General features: G+C 35.6%; 1 protein-coding gene across 4 annotated transcripts in view; it reads right to left on the bottom strand.

The window, feature by feature from the left end:
• Nucleotides 1-26,578, bottom strand: part of LOC149078459 (latrophilin Cirl-like) — a 199,881-nt gene that overhangs the window by 62,480 nt on the left and 110,823 nt on the right. For all 4 annotated transcript variants that reach the window (XM_089240563.1, XM_089240560.1, XM_089240561.1 and 1 more), the window contains exon 2: nucleotides 6,026-6,118. In XM_089240563.1, coding sequence (XP_089096689.1) covers nucleotides 6,026-6,107 — 82 coding nt within the window. In that variant the 5' untranslated portion in view covers nucleotides 6,108-6,118. The remainder of the gene's footprint in view (nucleotides 1-6,025; nucleotides 6,119-26,578) is intronic.

Raw genomic sequence — 26,578 nt, 5'->3', positions numbered from 1 at the left:
GGTGAATTACCTGTTTCTGTATGTCTGTGTTCTCTACACAAATTTACAATTTTAGACCAATCGTCCCCAAATTTTGCATCTATGTCACGGTAAATGTGATAAATGTGGGTATTGTACATAATTACCGGTTATTATGCACTTATCGAGCATTTTGGTAAGTTTGATAAATTTCCGGTTTTCAGTTTTACCGGTGATTATACATAATCCCCCAGCATGGCGTAGTTGGTAAACATGATAAATTGTACTATATGACGTATACATCAGGGGTTCTCAAACTGCGCGTCGCAGCACCGTTAAGTTTTTTCAAAGAGATTCTTTAAACATCTCTGGGGAGCCGGCGGAGCTCACGGATAAGCGTTGAATAGGGGAAAGAGGGCGGTGCGGTTGGAAAAAGTTTGAGAACCCCTGCTATATACATGATAATTCATACATGTATTGTGTCATTATATAGGGGCAAAATCGTAAAATTTGTTATCATTATATCGGGGTATGATCGAAAAATCTGTTATCATTACATCGGGATACGATTGTAAAATTTGTTATCCTTATATCGGGGATAAAAAGAAACATCGGGCAACAATGATTTTTAGGCCCAAACAATGATTTTCAGAATGTTTACTTAATTGCCTCGGTTTCCTATAACAATGCATTTCTGATATGCTTGCTCCTTTACAATGATTTGTCACTTATAGAATGCTCAAAAAAAGCTGGGTAGTGCGGGGTATTTTTGTTACTTAAATGAATACTTTTCCTATGTCCAAACTACTGGAAAAAATGCTAAAGTTTTTTAAATAGCCTTATAATCATTTTCGAAAAAAACACTTCAGAAATTAAATGGATAATTTTAGACATATCTTTTCAAGGATGACTACAGTTGAGCATATCAAAGGATGTCGTACAGACACTTCTGTTTTTTTTTTCAAAGGTATAATAATGTTAGGGGGAATGTTTGGTAGTTTCACGGGAAAAGTGTAAAAATTGTGTGATGATTACAGGAAAAAAAGAGGAAAATGAAAGAGGAAGAACTGATCACACACCATCCGGAACAAAGCTCAAAATTATACATATATGTACATGAGTTATAACCATATTTATCTATGAGAAAGAAGACGATGCGTAATAACGAATGCAGCAGGTCTCAGCAAAATGACAAGGCGGATAGCAAAAAGGAAAAAGACCAAGACGATTTGTATCACAGATAACGCTCATGGATGTGACATCGCCAAATTTCTATTTTCGTCGGATGATCCCTCTAGCGTATCCCGTGCATTAGCTAAGTTATTATAATAATGGCAGCACTTATTCATGGGAATACTCTCTCTCTCTCTCTCTCTCTCTCTGGCTGTTGTTTCCTCGCCTCACAAAGGGCAGATTGTTTTTATAAAGAAAGAAAAATATGTTGCACCTGTAGACGGCAGACTGAAAATGCGTACATTATGAACATGCATGCATGCATACGTAGGAAATAAAGCGCTAAGTAAAGAAATATGTAGAGGAAAGAAATGCAAAAAACACATCATGTGTGGTATTGTTTCATCTTACAAAAACATTTTTTTTTACTTCATTATACGCTATTCTCCTTCTATGTGGAAACACGGACGGTTAAATATCCTGACAATGCTGTGTTTTTCTCGCTGTGGGGTATAATATGCTCGATTAATGGTCCGCGGGCCAAATGTGGTCCTCGGAATCATCGTCACTCGAATGATCTGCGTACATTTACAGAGCCACTTACCGCCCAGAGAGAGACCATCTTATGATGGTGTGCAGGGCCGCAACTAGCGGAAGGGCAGGCAGGTCTTGTGCCCCGGGCGTAAGATGGAAGGGGGGCGTCGAATGTACCCTTTACTGCTTCTTCTACATTACATGTGGGTGCAAAATGCGTTCTTGCCCGGCTGAAAAAGTATCTAATTGCGACCCTGAGGGTTTGCACTCTTTCCGAAAGGGATGGACGGTCTCGGAGAGCTTGCATTACAGCAATTCCGCATGCGGCTCGGCTATATTCGAGCGAATGCAACCAATACACTTATTGGCTGTTTTGTTTCTGTTCAAGTTTTTCAAAAGATCTTCTATCAAACTGTTATAGTGTAATCCCGGTCTAAGGATTCCTTTATTTCAACCGAGTTTGACAGTAACACATGAGAAATTAAAAAAAAATTGTCATGAAATTCATTTTCCAAATTTGAAACATTCCAAAGTTACAGGAAATATACATACTGTCTTTGAAAATTCTGATAGGACGAGTCATGGAACGTATCAGGCGTAAGCATTGCGTACAATGAAGTAATGCATTATTTCCAAATGACAAGTTAGATTGGAAGAGATGAATCATGCGTGCATTAATATGTTAAATCGCGTGTACGACGGAAGAAAAAACCAGTGTCCATGACATTTTACGGTTGTTGAGCTACAAAACACCCCCTCTTTTATGTCTGACACTGACAAGTGAGGGAGGAAAAAATATGTAATGTGTGTGTGTGTGTAAAGAATATTTCCGTTGATCGATCACTCGATAAATAATAGGTTGAATTAGATAAATCGAGTGGTGTAGAGAGACGTTCTTTCAATGTATCGGGGAATATTTTGTTACTGATCACTGAAACCGATTGCTTACGAATCACAGAAGAATTTATAGTATTTCTTGGGAAAACTCTGGGTCGAGAAACTGACCACCCATTAAAGTTCAAACCAATGTCATTAGTTTTTTTTTCGTCCATAGTCACCTGTTTGATCCAGCCCACCCCCCCCCCGCCCCACACTCATTCAAGAAGTGAGATTTTTCCCAAACACTGGATCGTGTTTTTTTTGTTATATAGTAAACAAAAATGTTATTTAAAAAAAAAGACGATGTATGGATCGCGAAAAAACATTTAAATTCCTAAATGTACAGTTGATTCCCTTTTTAATGAATACCATCATAACGAAAATCTCGTTTTAACAAAAAAACTTTTCTAACCCCCAGAGATAAGTTCACATAGGAATGTAAAAGTCTGAAATGCTTTTATAACGAAATTTCATTGTTACGAAGTTATTTCTTAGGTCTCTTGGAGTTCGTTGTAACGGAATTCGACTGTACTAGATGTGTGATACGAGCGGTTCAGCGTCTCGTGATTGGGCGCAAAGAACCAATACGTAAACTGTAGAAGATAGAAGAGTACTTGGCGAAATTCACATTTGGCAAAGTTCTCAAGTCAAATCAAATTTATTCCAATTCAAGATATGTAATGAATTACAATGTACAATATATTGTTAGTCGACAAGAGTCCGGTGCCTGTACAGTTGACCGTAGGCAATTTTTATAATCAAACTTCTAGCAGAAGGGAAAGGGTAGATAGTAAATGTGTTAAATAGAATGTAACTATACATCAAACAGTATAAATAATAGTTATAAATTTACACAAATTCGAATTATAAACTTCCTTACATGGTGTTAAATGTTTTTTTGCACCAATGAGATTATTAGCAATGGAATTTAGGTGAATGCAAGAATTTTTTGACCATGTTTTTATTGAAAAAATGCCGATTTTGAAATTTGAATATATAGCTTCGTTATTTAGAAGTCATTGATGATTACTTTCCATAAATTTTTTTTCTTAAATAAAATTTGCCTCTTCCAACCTCTCGACGGAAAAAAAACAAACAGAAAGCATTCAGCCGTATTTAATTTGCACCAAGGAATTGTAAAATATATAGTACTATTTTATGAAACCTTGAGCCTGTGTCTACACGGATATCTAATCGAATTCGATTTGTTCATAAGCTTTCCACAGATTCATGTCAGTCATAGGGAAGAGAAAATAATGAATATATAGCGTGCCACTTCCAGGTACAATTCGAATGATGAAGGATTTCGGATGAGAGATTCCGATTTTCCTCCCCCACACGGAAAGAGATTCACGAACAATCGCATGAGAATCGCCAAAACCGTTCATTGATACAAACGTACGTATCATCTCTGAATACTTAAGAGAAAACTGTCTCTAGAACAAATACATAACTCAGATTTCTCCAGCTCACTACCAGCAGATGGCGCCCAAGACGTTTTCTTAAACACTACCCTCCCAACAACCCTTTCGTCCACACATCCCACCAGCTGAGAGAGTTTTCAGAGCCGCTCAGTGGGGCTCACATTCCTAATGACAACGTCTGACGTGTTATTAATCATTGCTTTCCAAGGCACGACGCAACAGTTTCGCTCATGGAAAAGCTTCATTCACAAAAGGATTGAAAGCTGGAAGAAATAAGAGAGGAAAGGGAATGAGAGAGTTGAGTCCCTCCCCGACGATTAAAAACTAATTATTATTCCGTTTCCCGGCTCTGTAAACCCCCCCCCCCCAACTTCCTACCTATTTTCCACGGGCACCACCCAGGGAACCCCAACGAGCAAAAATGGTTTCTCACGACGAAAACTTTTGTTCGCGAAGCAGTTTTCCTCTCTCTCTCTCTCTAAATTTCCGTTGACGATTCCTGCTGAACTTTCTAAAACGCGAGCAGAGACGGTGAAATGCGTGGCCCCGAGATTCCGCGGTTTTACAACAAATAATAATGCTTTTGATTTGCCTTTTGTGCGAGAAGTTCCGCCGAAAAATCCATTAAGAGGAATAGCGACGGTAACGAGCTGAAGTTTTCAGCGCAGCAGCAGCTGAATTAGATAATTTGCTCTTTCAAAACACACGCATTGCTGTTATATTATGAAACTATGGGGGGAAACTCTCGAATTCGACGCATTGCATACAAGTTGAAATAGTTACGAATACGCTAATTTGAGGAGAAAATAGTTCAGATCTAGTGCATAAAATCAACTTTAATGGACCTTAAATAAGCTCTCTCACGCAAAAACCACGTATTTTTCAGTAAATTATTCATCATCAAAGTTCGCTCTCGAAATATTCTGTTCCAAATTACCTCTTTATTTACTTATTAAACTCCGGTAGATAGTATTACACAGCGATCCTTTGTCTTTTGTACCGGTGGTTATAGAGACATAGTTTCAATTAGGAAAAGTATCTGAATAACTTGACCATTTTAGATATATCATTTACTTTGCTAGGGTGCCGTATATAGACAGAGGTACAAAATTTAATTTTCTATACTGTCCTTCAGTACTCTTACTAAAAATTAGAAAAATGTTTTCCTGTCTTTACTGAACTAAAAAAAAGTATTACATGTTCCTTTAAGAGCCATAGGTGCCAATTCACAGACTTGAAAAATCTGTAATTTATCCCGTGATGACACTTTCAAAGAAAACAAATCAAACAAATAAAAGGGAAAAACCGGGGACTTTTGGACTTTTCAGAAATTTCAGCGGGTGGCCATATATAAAGCCCGTTTTTCCGGGACGCATTTTTCGCTCTCCCGATTTTTTTAGCTATAATTAGCCACTTTGCTTGCTTTTGGCATCATATTTGGCGACAATTACCAATTTTTCGTACTTGAAATCCTGATTCCCCATTTACCGAGTATGTATTTGTTGCTTTTTCTCTCATGTTCAGCGTTTTCAAACTCAGCGAATATTGCAATTCGAAACACGGGATTACTTTAGTTGGGCCCAGGAGAGACAGAAAAACAACTTCCTAATTTAAATTTTGAGAACGGTAGGGGTTATAAAAATTAAATTTTGTATCTTGATACATATACAGCCCTAAGTGAAATAAATGACGCATCTAAAATGGTCTATAACCAACGTTCGAGACGGAAAAACGCCCGGATAACGACTTTATGGCACGGTGTATACATTCATCCTAATCGGAATATTTACAAATTGTAAATTATTTTTTTTTAGTAATCTTACAATAGAACTGTAAATTAACTACAACGTCTCAAAGACTTCCACATCTATCTCGTTTTTCTCGCAGTAAAACGCATTCGTAAATCATGGAAAACAAAAATTAATGACGAACTGATCTTCAATCAATTAAAAAAAAAAATTTCCCGATTTTTGATCATGATACCCCATTAATAATAATTAAAAAAAAAAGAAAAATGAATAGAAAACTTGAATGTAAAAAAAGCCAAAAAGACTCACCACCACCCCGACGGGCACCCGTCGCGCAAGACACTTGCAATAAGCAAGCCAAGCATGTTATTAACGTCCAAATGTGCTCCATGTTGTGTTTACCTACAATATATAAAAAAAAAACAATAAGCAACGTAAAAATTATACAAAACAACAATTATACAAAATAAATAAATGATAAAAACAATATAATCAATGATAAGAAGAAAGGGGAAAAAAAATCAATTTATCAAATTTTTAAAAGAAATTTTTTTTCCGCGTTTCCGATAAATCCATAATTATTACTAGCCGTAGAAAATGAATTCAGTTTCAGCTGCCGTCATTTTTGTTTTTTAATTTACGGGGTTTTTTTTTTTCAGCTGAATATGATCAAAATAGTTCGGCCAATTACTGGATGGAATTTATTTCATTTTTATAATTTTTTTTTAATCATTTTTTTTTTATTCCAGTTGATAAACATCGCAATGCATATACACTCAAGACTCCCAATTTTTTTTTTTTTTAACATCTTCAAAAATAATTAAATTTCTACTATTTTTTCTACATCAGAAATAACGTAACAAAATAATGAAAGAATGGGGTTTTTTTTATAGATTTCAAATTAGTTTCTTTTCTCTTTGAAAAAAAAATCAATAATCTTTTATTTTTCCGTCCTCTGGAGGACAAAGATAAATATTTATGTCCTTAGGGCGATTGAAAATTACATTGAGAGAGAAGAAAAAAAATTTATATTTCAGCAGATATAGTTCTCTTCATCGAACAAATCATAAAAATAATAATAAAATAATTTTATTAATAATGATAATTGGAAAGAAAAATTTCTCTCTTCCAGATTGGGGGAAAAAAAAACTAACTAAATTAGTCCGATTTCTATTAGAGATGTAAATAGTGTGTTCCTGAAGTTGATTTATGTGATGAAAGAAAAATTGTTTTTGATGAATGTAACCGTGTAAATAGTTCCTGTATGACCTCTAAAATAGTTTATTTAGCCTTATAATAAAAATTTATAGATTATCTTTGAAATTATTAATATCGGGTTTTTTTTATTCAATTAATTATTTTAACTACAAAAAAAGAACTTTAACACGACTAGGAGATGTAAATACCAGATATATATTCCGGAAATTTACAATCACTTGCTTTAGGGCATTCATGATTGTCTCTCGGTTTTTTTAATGGAAGTGATTGGTAATAACATCGGAAAAGCTTAGCGGTAAAGTGGTCCCGACAAGCGCTTCTTTTATTTTTATTGTTGCAGCTATTTTGTACCCGGGAAAAAAAAAACATTTAAAAGCAGGCAATTAATGAGGATTTTTATTCTTTGAATGCCTATCATATAATGGGTATTCCTCCATACACACATCAAGCATCACTTCAACCGATCGATTTTAAGATTGATCACGATCGATCGATGGTAGCTACTGCTTCCTCGTGAATGACAGTATATATAGTTCAGGTGGAGCTAGATTCAGAGAAGAAACTATTTGAGTTATTTAAAAAAAGGACTTTGAATAAAGCGGGATAATACACGGTCGACGTGGGTTTTGATGACCCTTCTCGTTGCACGGAAGATGGACGTTGTATTAGGAGGTCGTTATATAGAAAGTTTGAGATTAAAAAGTAGCTCCTTGATAGAATAGAAGATTATATTATTTGTTTTGGAATAACGCAAGCAGTTGCGGTGAAAACTCATAAGCAAGAAAATAATAATATTTTAATAATCAATTGCATGCGCGCACTGATGAGCCGAATTATCAAATATCAGAGATCAAGGTCATTTGGGTAAATGAAAAACACGGGTTCTGTACAGGGTGTCCCATAAATTCGTAAATAGTTCAAGAATACATAAAAGTTGGAAGGAATCGGTGTATTTGAACGCGGTTAACGAAAAAACTGTTTTTACGAACGGTTTTTTTTTGTTACAAAAAAATTTGGTTCAAATTTTTGTCGATAAAGGGCGATGCACGTCAGTCCGGAAGGAGTCATAGGACCTGAATTTTTCTTAGATTTCTTGTGCGCCCGAAACGTTCGTAAAGCTTCAGCCGGCAATTCGTCGCCGAGGTAAAGGATCCTCTCTAATATGTGCTTTATCCACCAATGTCAACCTCTTAATAAGCAATGTAAGCGCCAGAAACTGGAAAATTCAGAACTGAGCTGTTAATCGTACACCCTGCATTTCACAGGACTTGGATTTGCATATTTCCAGTGATTTGCTTTCGCGCAGCACCCTCTATCGACAAAAAAGAAGCTAATTGTTTTGCTGATATATATAAAAAAAATCCCCCTTCGTCAGAATAACTATTTCGCAAACCACCTTCAAAAAATAACCAATTCTTTCAATTTTTATGAGTTTTTAAACTATTCACGAATTTGCGGGCCACCCTGCACATTTCTTTGCAAGATACAGACGGGGTAGAGCTGATTTCGAACGTTGTAGTGGATTGAATGGTCTTTGTGGGTCGTTCTATTGGATGCAAAATAACATGACATAAATATGAGAAAACTTGGAACTCTTATCACGTACCAGTCATTTTAATGAAACGGTCGTAAGAAACTCAGGGCCGTTATAACGAGCGTCGACTGTACAATCAAAAATCAAGGATGAAAACATGCTAGTTCCAGTATTTAATATTTAAACTATTTAATCAAAAATGCAAAGTTACATATATATCTTATTTTACACAGGTAGAAATTATTGTTCATAAACTTAGAAATCCAAAACTTAATGGAAACGCTTAACCCATAATCTAGAGATATATAAGTAAGTATATATACACCAGGTATGGAAACATAAATCATTCTTCCAAAGCCGTGACATTAATATCGACTTACATTAAACTTATCTTAATATCCGTTACTCTCTCTCGTACACAAGTTAAACATGGAAAAAATATTACTAGTAAAAAAAAAATCTATTCAAGTAGAAATCCGGAATGGAAATAAATCATACGGAAATTTCCGAACTGGAGAAACATGCGACGAAGACAAATTATTCCTTGCTTGGAAAACTCTTAGTAATGACTTCAAGAAAAGACGAATGGAATACGAAACGTTCCGTAAATTGCGCGAATTATAGTCTTAGCTCGTGTCTGCCAAGGTAATATCGCGAAGAAACAGCAATAATAGAATGTCATATTTATAAACTAATACTACTCATACAAAGACAATGAAGTGGAAATACATTAAAAAATCCATTCTGATACATCCATACACATGATGATCTCTGAATAAAAGAAAAACATTTTTTTTCCTTCAAGTTTTTAAATGAGAATATAAATGGACGAGTAAAGAAATAGATGTATATATGTATGTATATATATATATATATATATATAAATTTTATTTTTTTTAAAAAAGAAAAACGGTGAAAACAGCCCATAAATTTTTATAGCTGTTTTTTCCTCTTCATAAAAATCAACACAACTTCACGTAAGGAAAAAAAACCCATGAAACTACGTAATAGCATTGGATACATACAATATACGATGGACAGAGGCGATGAAAAAAACAAAAGAAAATGCTTTTTTTCATGTATAAAAATGAAAAAAAAAATTTTTTTTTTTTCAAAAAGAAGACTCTTTGATAAAAAATTTATTATTTCTATTTTTCTTCCTTACATACACCAATTTTCACTCGAGGGAGGAGATACACAAACTCTTTTCATACACATATATATTATAAAACAAATAAATAATATATATATTTATGAACAGAAAGCTCTTTGTCTCGTAGATAGTTGCGAAAAAAGTTTGGTTCCCTTAGGAGATGAGTCTGTTTTTGTTTTTCTATTTTTTTTGGGGGGGGGGGTGGAGTATTTTCTACTCTTTTAGTATTAAAAGAAAACATATATATATATATATATATATTTAAGTCCTTCAGGGAGAATTCAACTTATGGATTGATATTTGAAATGAAACAAACTTGAAGTATATTTTTATATTGTGTCTTAAATTAGTTTTTTTTCGAAAGAATTTCATGTGAACTAATTAGAGAATATGACTTTCAAAAGCATCTATCACGATAGAAAAAAAAAATTAAAACTACATACATTATAAGCTCCTTTGCGATGAAAAATTATTGATATATAATCCCATATTTTTAAGTTAAGTAATTTTCTTGAGAGGGTTGCTCAATTATTTATATGATTTGAATAAATAGTTTTGTATTCACACTCACACACACGAATTTATTTTCGTAGTTGAGATCTCTCCATCAGTATACATACTACAGTCCAGTCTCAAGTGGACACTGTTCGGAACGAAAGCACGATATTCCACTTATCCAGTCATGAAAAATGCAGTAAGTTCACTGAATTTGTTTACTATCCACTCAGTTATAGAATTATGCAAATAGAGCTAGCTTTCTACACGTAAATTTATACTGCAAACAGATTTTCTAGACACTAAACGGGCGGACAAAAACTGAATAAAAAAAAATTCAGTTTCCACTTAAGTGCTATGTATATCATGTTTGAAGATTGATTTTTAATTGAGAACCAATGGTCAGTGTTTCTACTTATCCGATAATTCATTCAGGGTGTCCTCAGGACTATCATGGGCCTCGGTCAAAGTGATTTTTCCGCCTACTTGGCTATAAATGTCTGTACTAATAAATGTCTCCAAAAAATTTTTACCAGATCTTTTTTTCACAAGGCTCTTCTTGCACTAGAGGTCCCCGTGCTCGAGTAGGCCCACGTGTTAAGACAAACATGCGTTTAATAAATGGAAACTGGGCGGGAATCGAAAAAACCGTCCACTTGAACAGTTTTATAAACCTCCCTTTAATACGGATACTGTTATTTAAAATATAATTACCGTAATGAAGCTTTAAAAGTCAATTTTTAGCTCTTGCAGCTAATTCGAGGCCTAGGTCCATTCAATAACCTTTCTTCTTTTCTGGCATTCTAACTTCAACTCTTATGAATTTTCACAAAAAAATTCACTCCAAGGTAATGTATAACGGAAAAAATTAATCGGACAAAAAATTTGGCACCAGCCAAATCTCTTAGGAACCAGGCATGGTTTATCACTCAAGAAAAACTGTTCTAAGTAAGACTTTTTAACTTTAGTGGAACTTTGTAACGGTTTCCCCTGTGTTATCCCTTTCCGATCCTGCCACAAATGTGTGGGTTATTTAAAGAACACTGTAGAATTTATTTTCCTTCGACCTCAGGAAGTTAAGCCTTGACTTAAAGGGTTGTGCAAGTTTTGAGTTGAAAATATTGTGAATATGAACTTTCGGAGCTTTCATGAGACGGCAGCCGTTAAAGTTGAGCTTTCAGGAGGTCAGGAGGTTTTTAAGATAGCTTCCAGGGGAAAGTGTGATTTATTACATGAAACATAGTAATAAAATTATGGGAGAAATGTATGTGAAGATGAATATATATACCCTGCATCGTCTTGGTTAAAAAAAAATTTGAACGATGTGTGAACTATTTTTTCACCTAAAAAATGAAAATTTGAAGAAAAAAATTGAAAAAAAATATATATTTGCTGACATTTATGTTTTTAAAGCATTTTTTAAGAATCAAAAATGAAAAACATTAAATGTATTTCATTAAAATTTTTGAAAATTCCAAATAATGAATGCTCGGGGTCTGAATGGGTTAAACGATGCACTATGACCTGAAATCCTAAAATTTTATGTCCAATTTATTAATTATAAACAGAAAATTTTACGCGTCAATATCGCTTTTCCTAGATGCTATGGCACCTGGGATTCACCAAGCTATGATGTATGATATTCAATCAATGACCTTAAAAAATTCTTTAAAAAACTAGAAAGTGAGTCAAACGTACTAAATCGAGATTTATTCAAGTTTCAGGTTAATTTCAGATGAACAAAAATCATGTTAGAAGCGTTGCGTGTCAGAAGCCATGGCGTTTTTAAGAAAACTTTTTTAACGATAATTAGCAAGTATAACTATCAGTAGTATTCCGGTGCTATATGAACTCTGCTGATATGACTGTTAAAAGAAAATTATAAATAAATCAAGGAATAGAAGAAAGACTCGAGGAATCATCACGTTTATGAAATTAAACGCAATCAAAGTTTTAACAGAGTTCGAGGAAATGCTTGAGATCCATTCCATAGAATAAAAGAAAAGAACTTGATTCACGAAAGGCAATTCATAATAAAGGGGGGGAGACTCATAAAATGTTTTAAGATGTTTCAAAGAAGAAAGGAACGCTTTCTTCTCAAGTCGAAACAGGAAGGGATACAACAACTAGAGGACCTGAGCACAATCATCATGCTTCTGGGTCATGCAAAGTGAAGATCATCTTTTTTTTTCTCTTCAAGCAAAGTTATGAGATGATCACCACGAAGACCAGACTAAGAAGTTAGAGGGAGAGAAACAAGATGATATAGCGTCTTCAACAAGCGTTCGATGTGATACCAGAAAATAATTACATGGCTACGTTTAGATGGTTTCATATCACGGTTTTGCTCTAGATAACTACTATACAAGAGGAAGGGAAAAAGGGGGGGGGGGGGTAAAAGAATTTTTCCTCACACTACATAAACTTCTCTCTTTTTCTTGTCTATTCGCCATCACCACCTCCATAAAATGCGGAGTAATAAACACTTGGATGAATGGTGAGAAAACACACGATGAGAGTTATGCATGTTTCAGTGTTATTACCAGTGTAGTGTTCTGCGGTTCCTCAAAGTTCGTTATGAATGTGTCCGTTCGTTTTCACATGTATAAACGTCGTCGTTGTCTGATCGAATTTCGTTGGCTGACCTCAGCCGGCCGTTTTTAACCCTTTTCCCTTTTCTGGTTTCATCGCTGAACCTGAAATAATAGGTATCTAGCGACACAGGAACTATGGAATGTTTGATTGAACTTCACGGAACACCTGCGTCATTTCGTGAGGAATCGCGGAATATTTCTCTATCAACTTAAGAGTCATTAAATTTCTGGTAGATGCTTCGAAACAATGTTCGTGATTGACGAAAAAAATTGAAAAAACCATCTTCAACCAAACGACTTCCAACACGATTTGCATGTAAAAGTTTACCAGGTGTATGTGTGTTTAGGGCTGAATCTGCAAGGTGGCTCATTGTATTTTGTATTTAAGACGTTGGAAACGTCATTTCTGAAGATATTTATTAATTTTTATTTTTTATGAAAGCCCTATTCCTTTTAATTCCAAAACAGGCCTTCTTTTGTTTCTATGACGCCAAGAATCGAAGTTATGTCCACTTTGGTGTTGCGTTTTTACATGCAATTAATCCGAGATTAAAAACTTTAAACGCGTTTAGCAAAAAATGCTATTTTCGACATTTTACTTGAGTTTGAAGAGTGATTTTTTAACATATATTTATTGTATCATTACGAAAGTTTAATATAATATTTCTACATAAGGTTAAGAACCAAAAAATCTAAGGCCTATCACATATATTTGTCTAATTACAATGTTTTATAGACGATACGTACAATTAAATTTCAAAAAATTCACACGTAAATTAACAGATTTGAGTGTAACTTATGCTCATATCATACAATCCTTTATATTTCAGTTCATAACCGGCATCATTACTAGCTGAATGCACTGTGAAAATAGCAAAAACATTCCATTCATAGAATTTTTCGCAATCGTGTTTGGAATATCGCACGAATTTTGCCTAAAAGTTGACGTAAAATGGCATAGGTAGTCCAAAATTTATATTGTTTTCACCATTGTTTTCACCCCATTATATTGTTTTTTTGGGACACTTTCTATCAGAAAATGTTATTGAAGTTCACTCCAGTACCGTTGTACAGAAAAGTGCTCCCGAACGCAGTCGGATAGTGCTTCAGAACAAGGTTCGTTATTGACATGCGAAAAAGAAAGAAAGAAAAAAAGAATCATCGTCAACAAAACGACTTCCAACACGATTTGCATGTAAAGGTTTACCAGGTGTATGTGTGCTTAAAGTGAATCTACGAGGTAGCTCATCACATACTGTATTGAAATAATTCACCTCATTCTCATTGCAAGAGCACTCAAACCTAACTCTTCCACGAGAGACACTTCAAACGAACAAAACACTTCAAAGCTGTCTATAGATTGGCTAAAAACTTGCAATAGTCAGTCCTCCCGCATGTACCACTAGATCCCACCTCCTCATCCAGCGCAACCAGAGATGTAACATTTTTTTCTTTTCTTGGTCGAAGAGTCAATCGCTGTTAACCTCTTTCAAGTCATCCTGTAGGTAAAGTATAGGAAAAAGAGGAGAGGAAAAAAAAAATATAAGAGAAATTAAGCGCTTAACCTCATGGACTGGGGGCTAACGCATTCTCAAAACAGCGGGGCATCTCAGCTAACCTGAAAGAGCAAAGAAGAGAAAAAAGCCACTCGGACATTAAAATAAAATAAGGAAAACAGAAAAGAAAAATGCATGGTGGCAGGGAGAAAATAGAAGAAGAGGAAAAAAAGCCTCCTTTTGTTGCAAATCACTATAGGTCCTGAGAGAGAAGTGTGCAGTTTTCGTAGCTCCCTGCTGAGCCACACAGCCAAACGGAAATGATGGGCAAGTCATTCCGGAACAATTTACCCATTATTTAGGTTACTTAATGATGGTCAGGTTCTTATTCTTTACTTATATTCACATCTTTTTCCTCCCTCACGGCATCTTTTTTAGACATTGCGAGGGCAAAACAACACCATTCGAAAGACATGCTTTTGCATCAGGATGTCTTTTTAGTATGAGATACGAAAAAAAAAAAAAAAAAACCTGCTGAGACAGTTGAAGTTACAAAACAACTTAATGGCATCACAACCAACCTTTTGACTTTTGTATTCTTTACATAGGGGTTAAAAGTTTCTTTTTAGAATGAGAGGAGAGAGAAAAAAAAATCTACAATGGAAAAATAACGTGAGGTGTGAGGAAAAAATGGCATAAGTCAACTGCAACGGACATGTTTCATTGTACTATCGGGGGAAAGAAAAGGGTTGTCGGAACCCCATTTTGAATCATCGTTCATTGAAACGAGCTCCGAGCGACAACAGTTTATTGAAGTCCCAGTTTGAACGACGAACACGTGTATTGAGTTTATTCGTGTCTGAACCAAAGTCAATAGAAACATCAAGGAAAACACTAGAGAGAATACGGTATGGTACGTTTCTCTCTCTCTCTCTCTCTGACAGGAATAGCAAAAATTGATGCAGGAAAGAAATACAGTTAAAATTATGTCTCCAAGCTCGTTTTTGAGAAAAACAAACCGGCCCTTGTAGAAGGTTATCCGTTAATGGAAGTAAATCAACAACTACAGTGAAACTGGGTTATAACGACATCGAAGACTATGCGAAATTTTGTCGTTACAACTGAGGTTGACGTTTTCAAGAAATTTTATGACGGAAATTATAATCAGATGCAATCTAATATTGCACATGAAGTTGGAATTTCATCCTGATCAGGGTGACCATATATGATGGTTAAAAATAAGGAAATAGGGATCATAAATATAACGAGATATCCCCAATTCTCCCCAAAAATGTTGCAAATTGTTGGTGATATCACCAAATATTTCTGATTAACTATCCTTGTTGAGAAGTATAGTGTTAAAGCAAGTGTGCAGTGATTTAAAATGCATTTTACGGAAAAAAAAGAAAACAAAACGTGGCAGGTATGTGAGGTGAATATATTTATAGTCATATTCATTGTAACACAACCTATAAATTATGTAAATTATCTTCGTAGTAACTCTGTTGAAAAAAGACGAATTTTTATCGGAATTTCTTTGGAAATCAAAGCGACGAAAAATGTACCCAATGCCAATATTATAAGCAAGGTTCAATATAACATTATTTTCTGTAGAAATCAGCAGCCAAAAACAGTTGTTGACTGTATAGCAGAGGTGTCACTATAACCGAATTTGACTGTACTGAAGGGGATTCAAAAATAAATTACGATCGCGGAATTACTGGGAATGCGATTTGAATATTAAATGTCATGCGGCATTTTTACCACACCAAAACGATGTGACATATTGGTTGAGGGATCACATCTCTATTATCAGGTTCAATATAATTTTATTTTCTGTAATATACGGTGCTCATAACTCAGAGCTGTCTACAGCAGTAAATATTAATCAGAAAGCTATGGAGCGATTTAATGAGGGGATGGGAAAAAACTGCGAGAGAAAAAAAAATAGTTCCGCCATCCATCATTAGAGGGTATCTTTCATGCAATGTTATTGCGCACCAGCTAATTTTTTAGAACATTTCACCACAAACTGCTCAAGCTTCATGGTAGGGTACTCAAGTATATCACCCCCATAACCATATATTTCTATATTCTTATTTCTCCACAGTAAGACACTGAGTTTACATGAACGAGCTTTACTGGTGAAACTCCTTCGCGAACGTAACTATTCCTTACTGAAGACTGTAGAAATTTTTGATCTTCAAACATTGTCTCCCATCCTTTCATCAAGATGTTTCTAAAGTTTCACAATTTGCTTATGTAAAATCAAAAAAAGCCGTAGGTAGCTCAGAACAGAGGAACTTCAACTGAGTACACCCTGTATCTTATGGGAGATTCACCGATATCTGTGTAGGAGAAATTTCCCGGATCAGAAAAAAAATTGACTCTTTTGGGAAATGGAATTTTCTCCGACAGTTTTGACTGTTTGTGAATAGTTTTCACGATATTCAAACTGGATGGAAAGAGAACCAATGGCTTGGTGACGTAAACAAACTCGCCAATATTGGCCATGACCACAAAGCTTTAATACCAGTCTGATAACTGTACTTCGAAACGCAAAATCAGTAATAATAACTCGTCGAAAGAAAATGACAGAAACACAGTTCGTATGAAATAACTTGTCTCAGAAACGAGTTCTATTTCCACATAAGTATGTGCTTTCCTATTTTATAGGAAGAATAAAAAGAATTCAAAAAGGATAAAAGACGGTTTTTTTAGAATTCTGATCTGGCGAGAAGATGATATCCCGGAGGAAAAATAAGAAAAATAGCGGGAGCTCACACCACACTTATATTTCGAACATTCCTTCATGTGTACCAAGAATAAAGAAAAAGGAACATTAGCATGTGAAAAGTCAACTTTTGTTGGAAAATGGGGGGTTCGACAGTAACTTCGAATCTACATATAAATTGGGTATTTGGTGCCCGTGGCACGAAACTCCCTCCTTTTTCACATGAAGTGTGATATTTAGCCGATGAACTCCGTACGTATCAAAATGAAAATTTACTGCTGCGCCTACTTCTTGAAGTGAAACGGGGAGGAAGTAATGACACGAAGCTAGTCCCGGCCGAGAATGAAATATCTCAACTTTCACTCATTTGAAGTATAGATAAGGAATATACACAGATTTCAAGGTAAAATTATGCACACATCCAGAGGCGGATTAAGGTCGGTTGAGGGCCCCGGGCGCAGAAGAAAATATTGGGCACCTTAAATTAGAAGTTGAGGAAAGTTGAGGGTTTTTCGTGGCCTTTCAGAAGTGGGGCCCATTTGGTATATTCTCAATGAGTCTTATTTTAAATAATTTCCATCAAATTTACAATCTACAAAAATGTTGAAAAACATTGAATGACCTACATATTTTTTCCATAATCTTGTAAAATCAAAAAAACAATGTAAAACTGAGAATTATTCCAAGAGTGATCCACAACACAAGAACTAAAAGAGTAATTTGTCACGGAAATATACACATATCATCAAACAAGTTTCATTTCCATGCTTTTTCATTTCCTATCTCTCCAAAATCACCTACTTCTTAGAAAATTCCGTGCACTCGATGAGATACTTATATTGTCTGCAACACATGTTCAAAGATATCGTGTAAAACATCAAATATAAATAAGAAAGAAAGATACATGGTTGTGTGTTCCTTCCCTTATCTCTTTGTGTCTTTTTACAACGCGAATGGGCCACGTTGGTCAAAGATCACGTCAAATTAGAACCGCGAAATCTTCGTAATGAGGCCGCACGAGCAACCTCCTCCTCCTCATGAGAGGAAAAATTCCGATTTTCTTTTTCTTCCTCCAAAAAAAAAATACATGTATAAAATAAATCTATTCGAGAACTTCTTAACTGTGAAAATCCAAAGTAAAAGAAATTCGCCCACAGTAATCAACTAAAAATAATAACATATACGTATATGTTAAAAAACAAAGAAGAGGTGAAGAGGAAACGTTCTCGGCTTACCAAAATGGCGGATTGATGGATTAGTACACGTTTTTCGTGAACCGTTTTCGTTTCCGAACAAGAATAAAAAAAATCCACCTGCGATCCTTAGAATAGGGTAAAAAAAAGGAGAAAAAAAAAATCCTTAAATGAGTTCTCAAACTTGGAAAATAAAAGAAAGATCCACGCATTAGCTTTCATGAGAATAATAATGAACAAAACTGAAATTCCACCCACCTATTGGACATGGAGAAAAAACGACTTTTTGAGAAGTGATGACTTTGAGCACCCACTCCGACAGTTAAGCCAACATCATGTGTTCAAACTACTGCAGATTCACCGTGGAGATTAACAACTTCACTCAGAAGCAATCAATCTTATACTAATGACAAGGACTGTCGACAACTTGCAATTAGCTATTCTTCTTACAACTTTCTCAAAAAAAGAGGAATATATATATATATCTAAAAAAAATGGGGGGGGGGGGACAAGAAAACGGTACACGACTGGAATTTCTTGAATATATTCGGATATAGATCCAATATATTTTTTTTGTGAAAAGTCACGAACTGACCAGGGTTGTATTGGATGTGAATTGGACATGACGTGGTTACTTTACTCGAGATCTGGGATAATATACAGCTGTATGAGGATAGTGGAAAGGTAAGAAATACCGAATCTCTTACAGTTTTGGACTGAGAAAGTGACAACTTTGTCATGTTTTCTAACCGTGGTACTGAAATAAGACACGGTCACGATTGTACGAGGGTGTGGCACAGCGTCTAAAACTTCATCCTCCAAAGACATTCCTTTCATACACAATTGGAAACGCTTCAAAACAGAAATTCCACCCACCTATTGGACACAGAAGAAAAAATGACTTCAGAAAGAAGACTGAGCACCCACTTTGACAGTTAAGCGAATATCACGTGCTTAAGCTACTACGGATAAATCGTGGATATTAACGACTTCACTTAGAAGCAACCAATCTTATACTAATGACGAGGACTACTACTACTTTACCGCACAATAACTCCGGTCGTATCACGATACAGCAATTTACTACCGATCTAGTTGAGACGGAAATGAAGGTGACACCTATTGGTGGTCACCTCAAGTTCGGTGTAAAAGAGCTTATTATGTCTGTTTTTCCCCGGAAATAAACTTCATGACCTGACATAGTGATATACGAGCATTTTACTACTGTGCCACTCGGCTAATGACAAGGACTTACTTACTTACCGCCAGGCTCTGTCGTTTGCGCAATTTAAGCAGAATGACAAGGACTGTCTGTCAATAACTCGCAATCACCTATTCTTCAAATTTCTCAAAAAAAGATGAATATTGTACATATGAAAAAGGGATAAGAAAACGGCACGACACTGGAATTTTCTGAATCTGTTCTGATATCCAATATATTTTTTGTTCAAAAGTCAAGAAAAAACCAGTTATGTATCTGGAGGTGAACTGAAGGCGGCATGTGATTGCTTTACTCGAGATCCAGTATAATATATGCTGCATAAAGGTAGTGAAAACTTAAAAAAATGTAGAAATCTCACGGTTTCGTTTCCAGCAACTGACAAGTGTGTCATGTTTCTTAACCATAGTACTGATATACACGCAGTGATAACTGTAAGAGGGTGTGGTATAGGTATAACAATTTTTGCCCGAAGACATTTCTTTCATATATAATTGGAAAAGCTTTAGCTTTCAGGAGAATAATAATGAACAAAACTGGAATTCCACCCCCGTATTATTGTTGGACATGATAGAAAAAGACCTGAGAAAGAAGTGATGATTTTGAGCACCGACTCCGACAGTTAAACCAATATCATATGCTCAAACTACTGCTTAATCTACACTGTAGATTAACAACTTCACTTAGAAGCAATCAATGTTATAATAATGACAATGGCTGTCGACAAATTGCGATTAGCTATTCTTCTAAAAAAAAAAAAAGAGAGAAATGCATATAAAAAAAAGGGACAAGAAAACGGTACATTGACTGGAATCTCTAATATATAGATCGAATGTATTTTTTGTTGAAAAGTCACGAACTGACTAGTGCTGTACTGGAGGTGCTGGACGTGACATGGCTGCTCTACTCGATAAATTCACTTCTGGGATAACATACAGCTGCACGAGGATAGCGAAAAGGTAAAAAAATACAGAAATCTCACAGTTTTAGGTCTAGCAAGTGGCAAGTTTGTCATGTTTCCTATAAACATGGTACTGAAATACGTACGGTGGTGACTGTACGAGGGTGTGGCATAGCGTCTAACACTTTTTCTTTTTCCCGAAGACATTCCTTTCATATGCAATTGGAAACGAGGAAATAAGAATAATAATAAAAAAAGGAAGCACACTTATAGGAGTTATTATTATAGTTGGTTTCTCCGAAGAAGAAAAGAATAGCAACCAGTTAATCGCCAAGAAAAGGTGCAGAAAAAATAATAAGACATAGAAATAGAGAGAGCTAAATACAATTTAAATGAAAGTCACGCTCGAGATGGTGGGATACGCTTTCGGAATTTAATACGCTATTTCTCTGGAGAGTTTTTTTTTGTGTGTACTGATATTATTATTTTATTTTCTTCACTAAAGGATATAATATTTTTTGTTATTATTATTATTTTGAGGCGGTAAACACGCTTGGAATATTAAAAGACAGAAAGAGCCAAGTTTGAGAGACAATAAGGTGTATGTTGGAGAATCTCTCTCTTTCTTTCTTTCTCTAATGGAGGAGCGGTAATTAACGAAAATATTGACAACGAAACATTTCTTGTAGGAGAAACGTTTCTTTTTATATCCGTCTGTTATAGGAATTTATAATCACAATTTAGAAATGTTTTCTCGGAATAGCGGAAATCTATTTCCGGCTCTTTTGAGATCTGTAGATTCCACGTTTGCCTGAGGATTGGGAAGAAACAAACTTGAATCAGCCGCGTATCGACACTGAGCGGTACTGATTGTCGGTGTATTCTTGATTACTCTAGGATCAAACGTCGATCCGTGCCACGTAGTTTTGTCGGGAATGATTCCGATTTATATGAGGGAAACAGATGTTTCGCCAGATGCGAAAAGATCATGAGAATGAAACCGAAAACATCATCAAGAATGAGGCATCAACACTCATAAATTCATAATACTCAGCGTTTTTTCATTAATGAGCCAATACACATAAATGTTAGACATCTCAAACTTGTTGTTCATGAGCAGCATGGTGCTCATTAAGTGTGCGCTTGGTGTGATTTTGGACACGTGAAGCTTGGGGTCCTGATTTCACATACTTGAAGTTCGGGGCCTTATTTCACACACTCGAACTCGGAGCTTGGCTCCTAATTTTGCGCATTCGAAACTTTAGACATGAATTCAGAAATTCGAAGCTTGAGGCCTTATGTCGCATCTTCGAAGGTGGGGTCACGTTCTTGAGAGATATTCTGATTAAATAACCTTCTTCAACGTTTATTTTAGTTAGGGCATTCGCAAGAGTCACCGTAAGAGTACTTTAACCTGTCGGTGATCGAGACCTGAAAAGGCTACTACAGAATCCTTGATTAATAAAATAGAGCGTGGTTTTCCAGGAAAACAGCTGATATGGATTTGGTTTGGTATAAAAACTATGTGTTTGTATATAGAAGGGGACGGCTATGATTGCTAGTTCAGAAAATCTGCAGCAACTGTATTATTACCGGCGTATGTTTAGTAATTCACATGTTGCTTGCTCGTTGCATTTTATCACAACTTACGTTTTTACGAAAGAAAACTATGTAAGTCAAAACTATTCGATTTTTGAAGATTTTATTTTAAAAAATGTAAGTGGGAAATTTTCACAGTCAAGCTTCCTTAGTTTCAATTCATTTCAATTCTTTAATCCTCAGGATATATTTCATCAGTCTATACATCTGTCATGATCGGTTACCGATAAATTCATAATTTACACTGTCATTTAATCAATTCGAGATAATAGATAACTAAAATTTACATCTAAAAAAAACACCGAGAGGTGTTTGGCCAACCGATCAAGCCACAGCTTCCGTAGAGGGAACTAACAACGTTTCGGTCAAGCAATAACACGGTCCTTAATATTGTCAACGATAACAATAATCACCGAACCAACCGAGATTTATGATTATCATTATTAGGATCCGGATCATTAGGCATAGTACTTCCGACCGATCAGACGGAGATCTGATTCAATGATAACGACGACGCCGTTGCCATCTTTCGAAATTATTCATCAGTGACCGCACACTCGACACCTATCCGATGGCAGAAGCAATTCCCACAAATGTAATTCCGCTGAATTCGAACCGAAATGGAAGGCTGGTAGGAGAGAAATGGATATGCCGATATGCTGATAAACGATATTTTAGACCACCCCCTCCATATTTCTTACAGCTTACTAAGTATTCCTCTCGTTTTTATTTTCATCATCTCTTCAGCCATCATTGGAAAAAAAAAAACTGGAAGAGGAGGAAAAGCATAACTTGGAAAGCTTCTTCTCATGTCTGTACCAACCACTCCTCCTCCTCCTCGTCGTCGTTGTATCCCAATCCATTTCCATCGGGAGGTATCCATATTCTGTCTGGTAGTAGGTACTATTACTACTACGACGACGACGACTGCGTACATCAGAAACCGATAAGCAGTACAACGAACCATGAAGGCTTTCGTTCCGGTTTACGTATTTTGATCAAAACTTTCCAAGATCATTTGATTATGATCATAAATTTCACCACCATCGACCCCCCCCCCCCCCACCATTTTCCACTCTTCAATCCTTCCGCCATTCCTTCTTGCCATACTTTGAATAACATAAGGAGAAGGAGGATGGCGAAGAAAAGGGAAAAAAAAAATCTTGGCGGATTGAAAAAAATTGGGAAAAAGCGGAGTCACAGAGGGTGAAAGAGGGGGAGAGAGAGAGTGGAAATTGGCAGAAGTTTTTTCCCGATGTTCCGGAAAAGAATGCTCCGGGGCGTCCGGGAGTAACGAAACGAACGGAGACAACCGGGGCCCCCGAAGGCGTATAGACGGGGGGGGTTACAGGGATAAAAGAAAAATTGGGATACGTTCATAAGTACTAGACGAAAGGATCACGAAAAAAAAAATTCTTTGTGATATATTTTTTTTTACCTACTTACAAGAAATATCCTATCTGGTAAGGAAAAGTAAGTCTTTGGTCCTTTAGGCTTTTCTCTGATAAGGGTTGCCTCAGGAAAATAGGCAAAGTTCGATGCATACATAAACTCCGTCGGTAATGAATCCGAACTTTCGTCTTATTCATTGTAATATTTCGATATACGGCTTATTTATGAAGTCGCGATCTCGAAAATAAAATCATTTTTCAAACATTCATGATTAAAATACTTTTTTTACGTATGCATATTTACAAGGTGACCCATAAGTTGTTAAATAGTTTAAAAATTCGCGAAAAAAATGAAGAAATAGGTATATTTGAATGCGGTTTGCGAAAAAGATTCTCATGAGGAAAAATTTCCATGGTATAGAAAGAAAAAATTAATTCGAATTCTTCTCGAAAGAGGGCATTTTAAAATTAAAATGTTTCCAAATTTTTCGTCTGAATAACACGAGGCTTATTGCATCTTACCTGTATGAAAGCTTGTGCTATAACTTCTTCACGGATAGTATACATTCGGACTCAATCAAACTGGTTCAAGCCAAAAGTAAGGTGGCTTTAAAGATAATTTTATGCAAAAGACACGTAATTTAACTACATCAGTTACAATGTTGCTGTCTTAGTTGAAAGTAGAAAATCGCATCTCTGTTATTTGATTTCGATGATGAATCAGAAAATAACTGAATCGGATACCGTACGCAAATGAGTCACTTTGAAAGTTCTTGCAATGGCAAAACTTCATTGATTTTGTAGGAAAGATTCAGTAATTATTCACCAGGCAGGGGAGGTTACTTGCAGTGTGATCTGTTTATGTGAGCATATCGATTTTGTTAAGTAAATTGGTTCAATAACGGACCAAGAGAACCGAGACACCCAGGCTCTATCACACAAAGTGATTTAAGCACATTGTTCCATGGAACTGGGAGACTTATTGAAAATAAAATTACATCGCCGGCCATCACTGGCAACAAATACAAATTTTTATAGATGGGCATCAATGACGGACCATTTAATGTATCAAAATTTTCTTCGATAACTGGAAAAATTTGAAGAATCCTTCAATCTCAGACATTACGACCCTGAGTAAAAATCAGCAACCCAGTGTATGCCTACACACAGTGTCTCCCAAGAATTTTCTGGACTCAAGTTCCAGAGGTTAATGAAAGCTGTCAAGTCCGCTAACCCATGCAGAAAATACTCTGCAACATGTGTTTAGAAAGCTAGATCATCGGAAAGTCCACAAACGTTGATGTCAGTCAACGTATATCCCCCTGAGAGTAGTCCCACACAAACATCTTTAACATTGAATTTCAAGCTCAAAGTAGCAACGTTCCACGCAACATCCATCACGTCACAGAATAATTTCCGCGGGACATCTCGAGCTTTAGCTGATTCATAAAAAGATCAGAATCATAATATTTTAACACTTCTGTGTGAAAAAGTACTCTCTGCCACTGCCCTATATTTTGAAAAAAAAAGAAGGAAAAAGACAGGATAAAGCAGATTTTTTCGGGATAAGACTTTTTCCCAGCTTATGTTCACTTAGCAGAGAGTTTTCGGCTCCTCTTTTACGCACATACATAATTGATAAACTTCTTCGACGCGACAAAAATGGGTAAAAAAAATAACATGTGTAATGATAGAAGTAAGAAGAAGAAGAAGAAAAAACTTCACACATAAAAATACGCATGTTCATGTGAGGTCGCGTTTATACGCCATCGATCATCTTCAAATTCTTAATGCTTTTCTCTGTCTATGGCGTAAACGCATCAGTGAAAAGACGCTGAAAAGCTCGGCTCTTTCATTTTCTTTCTTTTTTTTGATGGCAAGTCGAGAGAAAATTCCGAAGTCATGTTCCAGTCATTTTTTCCATCTTTCTCCTCCTTATAAGGCTTCGATATTTTTCGCCCCCACCCAAAAAATGAAAGCGGCTTAAGACTAAGCTTTCGAAAATTCTGAATGAAGATCGAAAGGACAGGAGAAAGAGGGGGGCAAAAAAGCTACACATAAATCCAATGAAGAAGATTAAGCATTTTGAGCCTGTCTCTAAATATCATTACAGCCCTTAATTTGAACTCCCGTAATTAGGTATAATCACGGAAAATCTCATTAACTACCATCACTGACAATTATGCTACGAGAGAAGACTAAAAAAAAAAAAAAAAATCCACATAATTCTGCGGATGAATCTGTCTACTCCACCGCTTATTATTAGTATTATTATTAGACTCAACTATCATATCCCGAATAATTTTTTTCTCTCTCCCTAAATTATACCTATACTAATTAATCATTAGCCAAAAATAATCATGATTGATTCATACGATATCTTGTTTCGTTTTTGATCTCTATTTTTATAGACTTCATTGAATTGTGATCGAGGTTTTCCAGTTACTTATGATGAAACCGTGATGGCTGATTACTTTGAAAGAACTTTGTTTTAATTAATGAACTCTGGAATGGGAACCGAATGACTGAAGCGACAGTCTCGATCCGTTCTGGAGTAAAACCTGATGTATCCAATACTTGAAGCATACCGTATTTTGATGGCAAAATTGAATGTGTGGCTTGAAGTATTTAGCTCCGAAATTAAATAAGAGGACTAAGGTTGTATTTAAAAAATCGAATAACAAGTATGCCACCAATTGTTCATCTATACCACAGTGTACCAAGATTTCTGTTACATCACCTCTTTCTTTAGAAATTTTTATTTTGTTATCGCCGCCCCCAACTCAAGCCAACCTATAGGATAGTACATATTATAACCATAGCTTCTAGCGCCCCTCCCGGGCCATTCCATCAACCCCATGGGGCGGTATTGCCCACAGTTTGGAAAATACTGATCTACATATCCCGTATTTTCAATGAAGCCTATTTAAATTTGTATTCTGTACTCTAATCAAAAATGAAAATAATTTCTGCAACTAATTGTACTCGTATTATGATAATTATAACCAGAGACATACGCGGAAGGGGGGAAATTGGGTGTCGTAAACCCCTCAAGCCAACCAGATGTTTAATTAGAAACGTATGTATATTTTCGTAAAAAAAATTAAAATATCGAAAACAATACCATTTATATGCTATTTTAGTCAATTTATGTTAATAAAGTAAAGATATTCGACCACGTTGAAAACGTAGAAAATACCGGATGAACTGTTTTTACGAAGAATGCTATTTTTAGCATTTGACTTGAGTTTGAAACGTGATTTCTAAAAATCTATTCGTTGCATCATTATGAAATTTTAATATGATATTGTGCTATGTTTAGGTTAAGAACCAAA

This window comes from Pholcus phalangioides, unplaced genomic scaffold (genome assembly GCF_987345545.1).
Source record: "Pholcus phalangioides strain wild (caught in Gottingen) unplaced genomic scaffold, Ppha-v1.0 ptg000013l_1, whole genome shotgun sequence".
NCBI lineage: Eukaryota > Metazoa > Arthropoda > Arachnida > Araneae > Pholcidae > Pholcus > Pholcus phalangioides.
The sequence above is the reverse complement of the archived record's forward strand: the minus strand, read 5'-3'. Positions and strand labels throughout refer to the sequence as shown.